General features: G+C 40.5%; 1 protein-coding gene across 4 annotated transcripts in view; it reads right to left on the bottom strand.

Annotated features, from left to right (window-relative positions):
- Positions 1–298: 298 nt before the first annotated feature.
- Positions 299–16,925, bottom strand: part of RASSF3 (Ras association domain family member 3) — a 110,419-nt gene continuing 93,792 nt past the window's right edge. For all 4 annotated transcript variants that reach the window (XM_075274433.1, XM_075274434.1, XM_075274435.1 and 1 more), the window contains 4 exons: positions 7,007–7,114; positions 5,462–5,732; positions 3,981–4,096; positions 299–2,780 (listed from right to left, as the gene is read on the bottom strand). In XM_075274433.1, the coding sequence (XP_075130534.1) occupies positions 2,631–2,780; positions 3,981–4,096; positions 5,462–5,732; positions 7,007–7,114 (645 nt within the window). In that variant the 3' untranslated portion in view covers positions 299–2,630. The remainder of the gene's footprint in view (positions 2,781–3,980; positions 4,097–5,461; positions 5,733–7,006; positions 7,115–16,925) is intronic.

Genomic DNA, 16,925 nt, shown 5'->3' with positions numbered 1-16,925 from the left:
TTAAAGGGTCCATACAAGGATTAAAAAAATGATATATAACACCTTTTTTTCCCCCAGAAACAGCACCACACTTGGAGATGCGTTGCAATACCAGAGACAGCCCATGTTCATTTAAGGAAATGTGTGGGGTTTGCGAATACTGAGCAACCCCCTATAACAGACTAGTCTGACATCTATTACACGCTTCATTTACTGTTTTAGAAGAAGAAATAGATTCCAATGGTCTATATTCCACATAATATTATATACCCAAGGCAATTTTCTGGTCAGCAAATATAACCATAATGAATAAACCTGCGGATGTCAAGACTTTATTTACTGGACATTCATGACATTTCAGAAAAACCTGCTGTAGCTGTAAAAACCAGATGGCGGTCAGTGTTGCTACAGGCATGTAAATGTACAGTACTCCAATATAATAGAAGAGCAAAAGTATTAAAACATTTTTATGACAAAAAAATAAACAATTATCTTAATTCATAAATAGGCGAACTTTATTATAATATTATGAACCCCATTTCATTCTGTAATTGTAACTTTCTGGTACCATCAAACATAGGATAAAAGCAGTGTCTGCATTGCAGCACTCATTTCAGTTTGGCTGAAGTACTTAAGACCTCTGTTCTAGTCCATAGTTCCGATATCCACAAATAGGTGTGTTCAATTCAAGAACAAATAATAATAAATTCCAGTGCCAAGTCCTGTAAAAGATCTCACACAGTGAAGACACGTCATGGTCATAAAAGAGCTATGGGTAAGACATGCAAATAAGCACATAGTATAATGAATCTTATTCCCCTTCAAAGGGTTTTTTTTTTTTATAAATTCTTTGCTTAAATAATCTTAAAGAGGCAAAACAAATCTGTATATAGACACATTAATACAGTAATCTGTTGTTGATCAAAGACCATGTGTAGTGCATAAGACTTTGTATCATTTAGGTCTAAAGTACTGGATATGCCCATTAAAATACATTTCAAGTAAAAAAACAAACAAAAACAAACATTCACAGTTGACCATTTCATGAAATAAAGCAATAAAGCTTTAAACAGCTTAAAAATAAAATTATTAAAAATAAACAGGCAAGGGTTCATACTAAACCTGTCCTTCCAAAGGGGTCAATTTCATACTTTTATACTGTGATAACAGTGTAGTGTAAAACTAGGGGGGCGATACTGCTAGGCCTACAATCCCACCCCTCAAAATCAGGTCTTCTACACCAAAATAAGATGGCCAAGGTCATAGTCTCCTAGCCAATTGTAAAAGTGTCCTGTAAATTATAAAGCTGTGATTGACCAGCAAATTAAAGATAAAAAAAAGTTCTACATTCCAGATGTGACAACAAAAAACAAATATAACCCCGACATTTTGTAAGCCCGAGTTTCTATACTATGAGATGAAGTGGTAGTAAGTAAAAACTAAAGTCCGGCCACTAGGAGTCGCTCTTTATCCACAAGTCTTCAGTAGCTTTCGCTTTATGCACCAAGTAACATGCTGAGTCGGTAAACAAGAAACCCAAACTTAGTGACTTTGTAAACGCAAAAAAAAAAATTAATATTGTAGAACAATACTTTTTAAAATGACAAAACTAAGTTGATGCCAAGTAACGCCATCTGTCCTCAGTTTGTTCTTTGGTTTTTTAGAACATGCGATTTTCATACAACTTGTAGGAGAGCTGAATTTCTAAGCCCTCTACACAACCTCACCATCACTTCCACCTTTTCTACTCACAATCTTACTCTCTGTAGCTGTGCGACTGCCCTCACGGCATACACTACATAGTTCAGCCTCTATTGCATATACCTAACCCTACTTACAGTAAACCACTGTATAGATCAATTCATCTGTCAATAAACCTACTTTTCCCATCATAAGTCACTAGACATCTGAAATGTGGATTTTTACCTCCAACCATTACAGAAAGACTGAGCGTCTTAACATTTTAGCAGCTTAAAAATAACATAGCCAACAGGGCAACAAAGCCTAACTGTTCAACACAGTTGTTCTGCATAGCTGTTCCTCTTCACACTTTCCATAGACCATCACCATCAGTACAACTTTAGCTTTTCTTCTGGGGAAAAAAATAAAAAAAACACCAACAAAACCCCCTCTATAAGCACTATAAAAGCATCAGAGGGCCCCCTCTTATCTGTGCCTCCAAGATCATCACTTGCTACTCTGCCGTCTGGACTGAACCATCTTACAACCTTCATAAATTCTTCTGAATCTTCAGGTGCTGACATGAATCAGCCCAACATTTTGTTGCAAAGAACATTCTTGTAAAATAAAAAGTAGACAAAACCTTAAATAAAATTCCTGATGTCTTAAAACAATATCTTGTCAGACTGAAAGCATGAATAATTTATACGAAATAAAAAAAAAAAAAAAAAAAAAAAAATCTAAAAAGGATTTTGATTTTTGGATTGTCTGCAGCAAACACCACATGTTCAGTGGCAGCTAAAATAGTCCCAGTAATAGTCAATCCATCATATATCCACGTGGCCAGTTTATGACAAGCCAGACAAGTATCTCGGACATGTTCCCTTGCAACCAAGTCTCCTTTGGACAGAGCTGCCAATGTGCAATTTGCTCTGCCATACTGTAGCACACAGGTCCTCTTGGCCATGACCCTAGCCAGGCTTGCGTACTCCACTCAGTGCTTCCTCTAGTTTCTCCTTATAACTTGAGTAACGCCGCTTTAAACTCTGCAACTGTTCATCTTCTTCCTTGTCCAAAATGCGAAGGAAATTCTGCAATTCTGGTATCGTGAAGGCTTCCCACTGCAATAAGGAATATTAAATCCTTAAATGAGCCGTCAAAAAAAAAAAAAAAAAAAACCCATTGCTGGCTGATGTGATTACTATCAAAAGGGAGTCTATGAATGCCTTTAGCTACTTTAATCTGCTCCCATAGTGCTGTAGATGCTGTTAGCAGAATAAAAAACATACCTTTCTTATGTTTCAGAGCCCCAGGGATGCGGAGAAAAAGCACCTTTATTCAAATGAGAATCTTGGAGCACAGGGGGAAATTTTCTTCTATTTCTGAGCACTGCTGAATCATCACTAAACACCCCCACCCTGCCTTTAGCTTGTCCCCCTGGGCAGTGTGATTTGATCCTAACAGTGTCAGTTGATCCTCCCACTGCCCAGGGGAGGATGACAAATGCAGGACGGGGGTATTTAATGACAATGCAGCAATGCTTAGTGCCTTAAGAAACCTCCCACTGTACTCTAAGATCCTCATTTGAATAAAGAATAAATGTGCTTTTTCTATGCATCCTTGGTGCTCTGAAACTTAAGAAAGGAATGGTTTTTATTCTGCTAACAGCATCTACAGCACTATAGGTTTAAAGTAGCTGGGGGAAGGGATTGACTCCCTTTAAGAAATGCAAATATCCTGAAAGACTACTAAAGGGGGGGAAATCCCAAACCTTTTTTTAACTGTGAAAATACAGCAGTTTTTAATGGGCAAACGCTTAGTGGGTGTAGATGCACCCCCAACTCCCATTCATTTCAATGGAAATGGTTGAAGTGCAACACTCATTGAAGTAAATGGGAGTAAGGCTGCATCTGAGTCCACCAATGGTTTGGCTGCTTTTCCCACAGCTCTGGATCGGTGGGAAGTCTCATCAGTCAGACCTCCACCAATCAGCAAGTTATCCACAATCCTATCCTATAGCGCTAAGGCTGCTTTCACATGATCAGTGACTTTCATCAGTGATTGTGTGCCAAAACCAGGAATGGGTTAAAAACCCAGAACAGCTGAAAATTTTTCTATAATACATGATCTTTGTGTTGACACCGCTCCCGATTTTGGCTCACAATCACCGATGAAAATCAGTGACAAAACACTGACCATGTGAAAGAAGCCCAAGATAAATATTATTCATGACACAACCCCTTTAAAGTGAACCTATAATTTGTTATAGGTACAACATTACAAGACCCACAATCTGCATTTCTGAATTACCATTTACTCACCATGACATCGCCAGTTTCATGTTCTCGTAAAACAAAACTTAGGGTTTCAAGATTGGGTCCAGCTACCAGTCGAAGATAGAGCGGGTGCTCTCTGTCAGACAACTTACACATGTACACTGTGAAGGAGAGACATGCAATTTATTATGTCTTATATATTTCAAGGTGTAGGTTTCCCAATTTTTCAGTTGTTTCACTCATGGGGTGGAAAACCCAATAGCATGCAGGTCTATGATCTTACATCACTGCCAAATTTAGGGCTGGTTGCACTATATTCAGATTAATGTACATTAATATGGAACATACTGCCCATTTCTCCAGCCCTAGACAACCTTGTTCAGAATGGCCTTGCTCTTACGGCTACCTGGGCTCCACACCAAAGAGAACTGGGGAAGTTAAGCGTGGGCTACTAGGCTTCATTTTCTTCAGGCTTTATGTACAAGAGACTATGGTTGTTCATACAGAAAATTACTTTTAAAAATGGAGATGATGTAATGCAAGAACAAACATTACAGGAGTCGTGCAACAATGGACATTTATCATCCATCGTCACAAACCTGACAAATGTCTGATCGCTTTAGGCCACATCACTGGGATACCCTTTACTCCTACTTGCTGCATAGTTGCAATGAGGCAGTGGTCAAGCCCACGGGCATCTATTCCATTCAATGTTTATGGGCCTGGCCACGGCAGTTCAATACAGCGCTCAACTGATTCAGTCAGCCACACACATTGAATGGTGAAACACAAGACATCCTTGACCACACAAGTCCTTGTCACTCTGGCTGGGACTGGTGATGGGTGGGGTCATTTATCACCTATACTTTTGATAGATCATAAATGTCCTTTGTGGGATAACCCCTTTAAAAATGATTGCTTGACCCTCATACATGATATAATGAAACAAGATAATTTTACACATGACAATTCTATTACAATACTTTTACTTCACAACAATTGCCCTTCAATGTATAGTATGACAGTGGTGAAAACTTGACATTCCACTTTGTGTACTGCTAGATTGTATATGGTGCAGCATCAGGCATGGCCTGTGTCTCCTGAGGGGCCATGGCTGTGCTTTTTTTATCAGATCACACCTACTTCTACATGGAAGTCTGTTCTCTCTCAAATTGCTTCAATCTGATAAAAAGTGTGATAAGAAATATCTACAGCTACAATAGGTAGGAGTACTGTGCCACTGCTGGTCTGAAATCTAGAGCTAGGAATGCACACGCTGTAATATAGGTCCAAAATCCCTCCAAGACCAATAATAATGCAGTGTAGGGGCTTTTAACAGGGGCAGAAACATAACTCTGTGGTCAAAACCCAATAAAGCAATGCAGTGATAAAACTCGCTCTATGGATGTACAAATGCACTAGGGGAAGGGTCTAACTCGCCAGGAGCAGGACAGATTCCAAAGGTGAACCAGAGTGTTTGAGTGCTTTTCACCAAGTTTCTTGTGTTAGGCAGAATATCTTCTTACCTTGATCTTCCTTCTGACAGCGCTTATAAAGTGCAAACTTGGCAGGATTGTCTGCAACCAAGAATTTTTTCAACAAGGCCTCAATGACTTCTCGAACAGTATTGGTGCTGCTAATGTGTAAAATATTTATGCTTCCCTTGGGCAGGTAAAAGGCAGTGTCATTTCCATTGCCGTTGGCGTGGCTTTGTGCATTTGTTCGTGTCCGTACAGTGATCGGTCGTCTGAGTTCCATCTGTACTTTGATGAAGCCTGTGTATATTCCATTGGAATTCTGCCGAAAGAAACCAACCACATATACAAAGTCATATTACTGACATAAGTATTTTTAGCTCAGTTACCAGTGACTTCCTCCCTAACCCTCCCGAATCTCCATACACACAAAGGTTCAACTTACCCGAGTGTGCAGGTGTTTGAATGGTGAGAGGGAACTGAGTCACTAACCGAGACTTCTAGCAGCAGTTTATTTTCTGATAAAGGACTGGGCATGTTAAAATTCATCATGGCCTATCCTTCTTTCCTCTCCGACATCATATACATACAAGATCCTGACAAAATTAGGTACTGCTGACTTCACTCCTCTGTATATAGTTTTTTTTTTGTAAAGATTTTATGTATAAGTATCTTATACAACAAGATTTTCTTTCTTAGTCCGATCATCCCTCAAAAGGGTTACTAATGCTTAAAACCCTACACATTACCTATAACTAGTTAGTAGTGCCATTACCAGTAATGCACCATTATTACAAAAATCTAAAATCAGAATACAGCTATACAGTGTAACACAGATACGTATATACTTTTCCAATTCTAAAATAAAACAAGGACATATAAAATCCAATAGACTAGAATAGGGTCCACCGAATTTCCAGTAAAAAGGTGCAGAGAAAAGTCCTCAAGGGATATTTCTTTCTACCAATTTTTTTTTTTTTTTTTTTTTAAATGTAGATTGTGAGCCCCATATAGGCTTCACAATGTACATTTTTCTTTCCTATCAGTATGTCCTTTGTAGTATGGGAGGAAATCCACACAAACATGGAAGAACATACAAACTCTTTGCAGATGTTCCTGGCAGGATTCGAACCCAGGACTCCAGCGCTGCAAGACTGCAGTGCTAATCATTGAGCCACTGTGTAGCCCCTCTTTCCACCGATTTTAAGCATAATCTGGAATGGAGAGGCTTGAGCATTCGTATGAACCTATCATCAAGCATACTCAGCCTGCCTCTCCAACAGGATGGGAGCACTGGTCTCCCATTCCTGGGATTGGTGGGGGTCCCAGCAGTCAGATCCCCGCTCATAGTGACGTTCTCTCCGGTCCTATCAATAGGGTATAATTTCACATCTTGGTACATCCCCTTTAATACAATTCAATCACATTATTAACCAGCATTTAAAAGTTAATGAACAGATCTTATATCGGTAAGCCAGTAAGACGAAAATACTGTAAGAGCGGTTAAGAACTAAATCCATATAATCAGTTTAGTGTTAGAAACAGAAGGTTATTTCTATGTGTCATCTATAGTGTATGACACACTATTCTACTTACAAGGGTCATCTTTAACTTGTCGGTGACTGCTGCATTATAAAGCTGGATCTTCTCTTTGGTTTCTTCTTTACTGAGGTACGACAAAGGATCTCTTTCCTTCTCCACATCCTACACAAAAGAAAAAAGCTGAATGAGCAAAGAGGTAAACCCAAGGGCTACTGTCCACATTCACCCAACAGACACCCAGAAATCTTAGAATGGAGAAGTCTGAACTGGAATATGACCTGTCAGTAAGAGACTGAGAAACTCCATGGAACAGATAGAGAATCGGGCTTCTCATGATCATGGCGACCCTGCTGTAACTTGTATAATGTATCTCAGTCACATTTTATACATGTTGTGTAGGGATGTGTTTAGGAAATATATATGTGCAGTCCATGAGCTCCTGGTGGAATCATTTTGGAGGATCTATTTTCAGCTGTGTTGTTCCCCTGTTATCCCTCCTGTTGACACTGACATCTAGGTGTTACCCGCTGATGGACGGTTCTTACACAAACTCACATTGGCCAGTCAGTGACTGACATATCCATTACCAGTAGACACAGAGTGTCTGAAACTTATTCATACATTTCTAGGAGGAATAACAGAAGAGCAACACAAGTTATAAGAAAAGACACTGCAGAAAGGATGTACAATTGGAAATACAAGTATTTACTGAAAAGATATATCAGGCGAGCTTATAAATCCTCCTTTAAACCATGTTTTTACCTTCTTCTAGATCCACTATATACAATATCAGGACTTCCCTTCTAGATCATTAACCTATTGACTTCCTTAGGTGTAGAGACTGAAGTAATGGTGTATGCTGAGCAGAGGTTAGGAATGTGACTTCCCTGCTGTTGCCTCTATTGTCAGCAGCTCATAGACACCATTTATGGTAGACTGTTTTCGCTCAATGACCAAGCAGCAAAGGCACCATGAAGAGATTCTTTATTGTTAGTGCACTTTGGGGGCAGTCACTATAGGAGCATATACAGTTCTCCATGATGCAAATGTGATCTACACCGCCTCATATAGACAGACACACTTCACTGCCCGACTGCCTCTTCTCCGAGAGTCGCTGTGAAATGTTCTGCTTAATAGGATGGAACTGTAAAAATCTGCCTTCAGGGCTGGACAGCTTCCAAAACAACATTTGTTCTGACTCTGCAACTCCTGGAGCAGCCTAGCGATATAAATAAAGCTCAGGCACTTACTCAAGGCCCATATATAGTCTGAGGCTGTGATCTTCTCCGCATTGTGCCCCACACAGCAGTCACTGCATTGGTAGAGTACCAGCTCATGTGAACGGACTGGAAAATATTCTCTCTCCACTTAACCCATCTGTTCTGGAAGTTCTCACAATTCTGTATTCTAAAGTTATAGGCGATACCACCTTTATACATGCACAAGTAACAGCATTCAGTGCTGACCATATACTAAAGATGGCGGACAGCTGTGAAAGGATGATAGAAACCATATTCCGTGGACTGCTGGTTCCTTTATGGGACATGAAAGAGCTTGATAAATGCAGGTATTTGGGGGAAAAAAAGTTGATGTGCCCATTCTCAAAGACTAAATGTGAATGACAAGCAAGTCAGGAGGTGGCCATCTAAAATCTATAGTGATTCAACTGGGGCTGTGGAATCAGTAGGACAAACCACAAACTCCTTCATAAGGCCCTGTTCACATGGCCAAATCTGCCGCTGATTTTGATGCCAATTCTGCCCCAATTCCATGGAAAATTCTGCCTCCATTTTTTTTCAATGAGAGGCAGAGAGCGAAGTAAGATGCTGCAAAAATAAGTGTATTGCAGGATCTTGCCGTGGAATGTGTCCTTAATGTCTTGAACCCAAGTAATGAAAGGATCAGAAAAGATTCTCTAAATTAAAATGCCACCAACTGAATTCCTATCAAAGTAAATATGCAATAGTGTAATAATCGTATACTATAATTAATAGTGATTAATCATTTTACCCTAGGTTCACACTAGCATCACCTTTCCACTGTTCAGGTGACAAGCAGACCGCTAAAACAGTGGCAACGCAGAGTCAATATGGTGCTGAGCACGTCACAGGTCTCTACAGCAGATCATCTGCCTCTCCTTATTGATATTTGGCTAATATTAGAAATATGTGGCAGCTGAGAGCCAACAACCATGTCTTATATACTAAGAAACAGATCAGCAAGTGAAGGCAAGGAATGATGAGCGGGAATAACATAAGGTAGGACCAATGCAAAGGGCTGCAGAGTGCATAAAAGTTATTATTTCTTCTCTCATTACCTCACCCCTACAAACATCTCTTCCAGTCTTGTTCTACCCTACAAGGCTGTGCTGTAAAAATGACTGATATGCCAATATTAAGACAGACAAGCAGTTGTCTGGAGCAAAAACGATCACTTGGATATACATGCCTGAGGCGGTCTCTGCTAGAAGAGGAAACCTATTGTATTCTGACACAAGATGCCCTGACCTATATACACAGATCCAGACACGGCTACATATGTAGTACAAAGACATGCTCCATTATCATGTAGAATACTAGATGCCACACCAAGTCCCATCAGGTTTCTTTGTACTGACCACTTTCTTCAGACATTACATGTAGCAATGGAATTCTGATCCTGTCCAAAGGATAAAACTAGAAATATCGCATCGAACAAATGAGGAAATCAACAAGTCTCTCTTAGTTATATTATGACTGGGTATTACAGGAGAGCCAGTCTACCTTATAAACACAGGTAAAACTAATAGACTGGACAATCTCTTAAACCAGACATCCACCAAAAATGGAAGTAGAGCAAACACAATTCATCAATTCCATCTAGAAATGTAAGGAACGTGGGACCATAGACCTATAGGCTACAGGACTGTGGACGGTGACCATACAACCCGGGTTTCTTTCTTGAGATCTGCTATTACATCAGACCAGAGTGGAACCAAGAAAAAGGATTTAAGCAGAAAGCATCGAGTCACAAGTGTACACATTGTATTCCTCTAGGCTATGCGTCTCATACAAAGTAATGACATCTAAATATGCAAGTATCCTTATTCTCTGCAGTCACCCTCACAAAGATAAAGATTTGCCAAACTCAAAGAAATAGTAGCGCTCGCATGAAAAGCATGACTGTATCACATGCTTACTCATAACACTTCCTCTTTTGTCAATTCATTGGAAAACGTGCGCACCAATCTGGTAGCTTTATCTAGAGCGCACGCTAAAGCTAAACTAATGGGGCCGACACTGCAAAGAAACCGCTCTGCAGATGTAAGGGGAAACGTATGTGACTATTGTATACTGACTTACCAAAACATACAGTTCTGCAGCTAACTGTATTGCCCCTACAAACCAGAAGTAAATTTAAAAAAATATAAAAAATTTGTTTCTACAGCCCTTTAATGCAGAGTCATGAATCTCTTTGAGAATCCCCGTGTGCGGTCTGATCTTGCAGCATTAGGTTTCATCTGCCATTTTTATTATGTCCAGGTTATCAGAGGGGACAGACTACACAATCTGTTATCACACACCGAATCTTATATAAGGAAAAAACAATAAATCCACAAAACTGTGTGCAAAAAGTCAAAGCACCAAACAGTTCAAAGATCAGGCTTTTACACTTAAGTCTACAAAGTTTGTGGAATAATAACCATCATCGGTTAAAAGGTGGCTATCCTGGATGGGAAAGCATGGATACTTTTTAATTCTTCTCAGGAAGTGACATCACATTCATTGGTCAAACGGTGAATGATTTGAATGGGACAAAGCTGTAGAATTGGGATCTAACCATTGAACGTGGTCATGCCATATTTCGAGTCTCTTTATCCACTCATTAGACGCCTTTCTTTTGCTGCAGCTTCTAGTGAGGGGTATACCTCACCCCAGTGCTGCCATGTTCTCCATGCTCCTGATGCTTCTCAAGGGTGAGATTCAAGTAGATAGTGGAGCAAGACCCCCTTCCCTTTATGTACAAGGCCTCCGGGTCTTCCATCAATGGAAGGCAATTTCTCCAAACTAAAAGTCTAGCTCTAATAGGTTGGCTGTCTTCACATAGTTCCACTGAATTGGAATAGAAAAATTTTGGCTCTCAGTATATGGAATTTTTTAATTTTTATTTATTTTATGTACTTTCATGTGAAGGTGGTCAACAAAATAAAAAAAAAAATAGATTATAAATTATTACATGTAAACCTGATTGGGATGGAGCTAACCCCGTATACACATTACCGTATGGTAATGTGATGGTAAGCAGTGAAGAGAAAAGGCCTCGGCTGTTTTCTGTTACCTTTTTAAGGCTGAGACCCCAAGTTGCGGAAACACAGCTTTTTTTGTTGAAGATTCTGTTGCAGTTTTTTGAGCCAAAGCCAGGACTAGATTGAGCAAAAGTTAGAAGTATAGGAGCTTTCTATATATTTCCCATTCCATTTGTAGCCACTCCTGGCTTTGGCTCAAGAAAAAAGAAAATAATGCAACAAAATCTGCAACAAAAAAAAGCTGCGTTTCTGCAACGTGGGGCCTAAGCCAGGTTCACACAGGGTTTTTTGGTCCAACTTTTGTCGCAGAATCTGCATAAAAAACCAGCTAAAAAAACTGCCTCCCATTGATTTCAATGGATTCCTTTTTCCACGAGTGGTTTGTTCCCGCTCGCGGAAAAAATAAGCGACCTGCCCTTTCTTGATGCGGATTTGTGGTGGGAGACTAACTCCCGACAAGGCCTAATCCGGAGCGGTATGCATGACTGGAAGCACTGTACCGGCATCCATTCGCGGCTAGCTGCAGGAGAGGTTTTTGGAGTGGATTTTGCAGGTCAAAATTTGCACCAAAAAAACTCTGTGTGAACCCAGCTTTAGACAGCTGATCAAGAGGGTGCAGCAGACCTTTAGCAGGTGATTACTCTGGGCCAGATTCTCACTTTTTGTATTTGGTCTCTTGAGAAGTGTACTGTATGTTCTATGCGAAATTACAATTGACACCGCACAATGTGATGACATTTATTTCCAGATATGAGAATTACAGCAGTTTGACAGACTTTTCTGGAATGCAGTGACCTGCAACTTATGAAAAGGCACAAGATGTTTTTACCCCTGGAGAGAGGACTTGGTCCCACTGCTCAGATTCACCATAGAACAATGCATTTAACATCAAAACATTCTTTGGGCTTTTCCCTTCAATGAATGTTCAGGAAGCTCTGCAGCTGAACCGCCTTTCCTTCGCCTAGAAAAAAAGCTCAGGAGGGAAATGCTGGCTTTTATGGCACCAATATTTCTCTGAAGGAAACCAAGGTACACAGAAACATCTCCTAGGATTAAAAGAGCCCTCCGCAAGAGAGGATGTTTGGAGGCCTCTACACAGTTGGAATTAACCTGCAAAAATTATTCCCATGGCCTATTGAAATAAATAAATAAAAATTTATATATGTCTATATCTATCTATTTACAGTACCCGCAACATCGCCCGCGGCAGCGTTGTGCGACCCACCTGCAGCGCGGGCCGTCTCTCATTGCCCGGCGTTCCCTTGCCGTCCGCGGCAGCGTCCCCGCGTTGCGTGACCCACCTGCAGCGCTAGCCCGGGCCCCCCCTCATTGTATCAGAGGGACCCACGTTGACAACAACAAAAAGTTGAGTCCAAGTGGTTGGATCCTCACCAGTCAACAATAGGGAATAACTTACAAAGTTGGTACAAACCCTTTAATCTTTCATGTACAAATTTAAGTCGGATCAAGTACGTGAAAACCCCATTGTGGTCTGTCACTAAACTAAAACTATATACTTCATTGTTATTGTTATTAATTTTGCCTTAAAATAAAAGTAGAAGGATCAATTGACAAACCCCAACGTAAACTTAGCATAAGATGGGGCTATTTTACACAGCTTTATTTTTAACATACTGCTTGGATAAACAACCACCACATCCAATGAGGTTGATAAGACGTCCAGAATATTTTATCTCTTTTCTGTTTCACATGCAGCAAAGCATTCACTAGCCGTGGGAACCTGATATCAAACAACAGCTTCCTGTCAGCATCAGAAATCTCATACCCAAGCAGGTTTGTAGTTCCAGTGCTAAACATAAGCCCTCATATGCAACCAACTGGAAATGTAGAGTGAATGTCATCTCTAATAAAAGCAGACTGGGGGCAGTTCAATCCTTATCCCAAACCGTAGCGAACGCACAAAGCCAGACAATGTAGTTCACCTCTATGAACCGCTTCTGGCTGCCTGAGAAATCCAGCTGTTAGAGACGACTTCACACAGCTGCTCAGGTCCATAGAAGTAGTAGTGTGAGCAATGCTAGGATGGACAAATGCAGGCCGAACATCTACACAGATACTATAGGGGCTATATACAGCTGGTCTGGTCATAGGTCTACATCCCTACTAGGACCCAGCGGCCACTCTGCATTCTGATCAGTGCTCGCCCACCATCTTGCATCATTATTTATAGAGCGGAACAAAAAGCTCAAAAAACTACAATGAAAATACCTGTACCTCTTCATGTTCCTGGTTTTGGTTTATAAATACTGATACAAATTAAGAACAAAAAACACTCACAATACTGATGTCTGAATGAGGCTGTGTCTGACACGACAGTGATAGACAGGTGCTGGCAAGTCGCTATTCCTGCACAAATGCAATGTGAAGACAGCATGTTATAGAGCAGAATAATGTATGGGTTATGAGAAAACATTCAGTAGAACGTGTCACTTAACGCTGCTCTTTCTATGCTTAGAAGCAGTGACTGACCTGGAGGGCAGTCCCATCAGGGATTGACAGGTACCTCTATATGCACACACATAGATGGAGGACTGTCAATCACTATTAGGACCACTTATGGACTCAATCACTGGTCCTAAGCAAGGTTGCGTTCACATCGCTAGTGTGTACCTAGACCAAGCGATAAACACCAAAGCAGCAAAGTTGTAATAAAAAAAAATTAAAAAAAAAAAAAAATTGTTAGTCGCTATAATATGTTACAGTCCTGGGCTATAAACCATTTCAGAACTGCCAGAATGCCTGGACTAGCAAATGGAACGGTTAATGCCGGAAACACATATTAAGACTAATGTTCCATACCGCAGAAATAAAAGGGCCCCACAGGCATGTAGCAATAGCTCTTAATAAACCAGACGCATACGCCAGAATGGAAATCTATGCCAGTCAGGGATGGGCATAGATTTCCTGTATAACGCAAAAACTGGCATGACTTATTATAAATAGGATAGCCTGGCTCACCCCTCTCACATTCACGCAAGGTGTTGAGGCACAGAATAAGGGAAGTGTTACATCTTTGGCATAGGGCCCTCTCTTGCGACAAACATGCACCACATCAGACAGTTCTGCCCAAAAATTGGCACAGAGCATAGTAAACTGGCATAGATGTGCTGATTAATTCTCCCCATTGAATTTATGAAGCAAGACGTAAAGTCTCATGAAATGGGGAAGATAGAAGAATCATTTCTACTTCTTTCTTGCTACAGCAACTTCTGCTTTTGATTCAAAAAGTTCACCAAAAACTGCATGTGTGATTCCAGCCTAAATGAAGTTCACAGTAATTCAGTAAGCTACACTGCCATCGGTTAATAAATTGATAGGTTGAAGAAGTTGAGCCATTTGAGAAAGGTCTGTTCTACCTGCATTACAAGTTAGAAAGCTTAGAAAAATCAGGTCTGGTGACAATGGAAGCCATGAAGGGGATATTTCCAGAAGAAACCAAATCCTGGCAACATAAAACAAGACAATGGCAGTAATCTCTAACAAGAGGAATTACAACGATGTACTATGTAAGGCATGCTGCATTGTAACTAGTTCTGCAGCCGATATCCACGACCTTCACTAAAGCTTGTACAAATGTTATCATATAGAAAAGACACCCACATTTTATCTCTGTATCTAGATTCTGCAAACAGATCTTCCGGCCAATAGCTCTGTACAGAAGTAACAGTTCAGAAACCCACAGGTTATAACTTGGCCTCACAGGTCTTTCGGTTCAGCATGGCGCTGGTCAGGTTACAGGGATGAATGAACGTCTACAATGGAGCACACACTATGTAGCAACCCTGTGCAATAAGCTTCTACTAAGCTATTGCCTCATTCTCCAGGATTTCTATAGGTGCTCGCTTACACAACCTATCTTACGTTACAGATGCCGTCATACACCATTTAGTCCTTACTGGCCTACGCAGCCATTCACACTAAGCATACAAGTTCAGTGACACCAGGCAAAGGACAATCTTTCTGGGAAATAAAGTTCCATTCGTGGATGAAAGAAGCTTCATAAGAATGAAATCTCTTATCAGTCTTTCGTATTTCAAGTACAGCTGATGTCTTGGTTGACTAAAATAATTATAAATTGATACCGGGGTGTTCCTATCTCACCATTTATGGCTATAGCCATAGTGTATGCAAGTCCACCTCTGGGACACACATCTATGTCAAGAACAACAGGCCCAGACAGTTCCCAAAAGTGAATGGAGAGGGGCCGAGACTGCGAGTGCAGCCATTTCCAGAACTCCTATACAACTGAAAGTGCAAGCACAGTTTTTCTCCATTGACTTTTGGGAACAGACAATGCCCAAGATTCATATGGGCTCCAGTGCTGAGAGACCCGTCTATCAGGTATTTCTAGCATAGCCTATGGATATAGTAGAATAGTGAGATAGGAATACCACTATATCTATAACCTGATGAATGTTCACTATGAATAAAATCTGCCATCTTTATTACCATGTTGATGTCTTTTTTTTTTCTACAATCCTGACGTATTTAGGAGTATGAGCCTTATGTCAACCTCTGAATATGGGCGCACCCGGTAGCATCATTTGTCAGGATTGCACCCGCTGTTCCTCATGGAGCTTGAGCCCATTATAAAGAGACCTTGGAATGAAAGTCAAGTAGTCCAGGAAACAGAGGAAGAAACCTACGACAAGCCTTGAAACTGCCAATAGATCAAATGTTATGAAAAGGATAGATATTACTTGCTAAAGTTACTTTACACTCAGTTTGAGATCATACATTTCTAAAGCATGACTAATCTGCTCCTTTTATCAATAAGGAACGTGGAGGACAACGTTTTCTTAAGAAGTACATGAAGAAGGCCATTTAACCTCCAATTACGCCTAGCAGAGAACTCTTCAGGCACAGATATTTCTGCTCTGACACAATCTCAGGTGTGCACTTAGTCCTGGCTCTAGATACATAAAAGGAGCTTTCATCTTTAGGTCTTTAGACCAATTTATTTGGTCAATAAAGCGTTTTACGGCCATTTTTCAGGTTCACTCTGCACGCCGGCAGACAGGAAAGCCAGAAGGAAATGTTAATTTTGGGGCTTCAGTTTAGAGATGCAATATAGGTTCATCTGTTATGGGATCACTATAGGTGCCCTCTGATCACTGAAAACATTGGGCACAGAACCAGCAGATGTTTATTTACAGCAAAGCCTATGACCTTCAGTATATTCTCAGATGGGAATGGTGACGACCATCTTCCTTACTATCAATTTAACAGAGTGGTTCCCATATTTGCCACTTGTTACTGCACAATACTTTCTACCCCAAAAATAGACATTTGCTTTACTTTGCCCTGCTTACATTAGTAAAGCGAACCCCTGACCAGGTTTATGCTATCCTAGCTTAGGGCAGAATAGAGCGGTGACCGACACCCTGGTAGTAGTGGTGTGTTAGGTTTGTCGATATGTTGCAATTAAGTCATAGTTTACCAGGTTCATCCTGAGCCCTGTGCTGGGAGCCAGCAGTTCTTATATTATATATATATATATATATATATATATATATATATATATATATATATATATATATATATGAGCAACATGCTGTCTTGCCTTACAGCTTTCTCCCTACTACGGGGTACAGGGACCAAGCAGTCAGTATTGGGCGAGTATGTTGCCTAATAATCACAGAGGGCTCCAGAGTATGTGCTCACTCA

This window comes from Leptodactylus fuscus, chromosome 5, assembly GCF_031893055.1.
Source record: "Leptodactylus fuscus isolate aLepFus1 chromosome 5, aLepFus1.hap2, whole genome shotgun sequence".
Classification (NCBI taxonomy): domain Eukaryota; kingdom Metazoa; phylum Chordata; class Amphibia; order Anura; family Leptodactylidae; genus Leptodactylus; species Leptodactylus fuscus.
The sequence above is the reverse complement of the archived record's forward strand: the minus strand, read 5'-3'. Positions and strand labels throughout refer to the sequence as shown.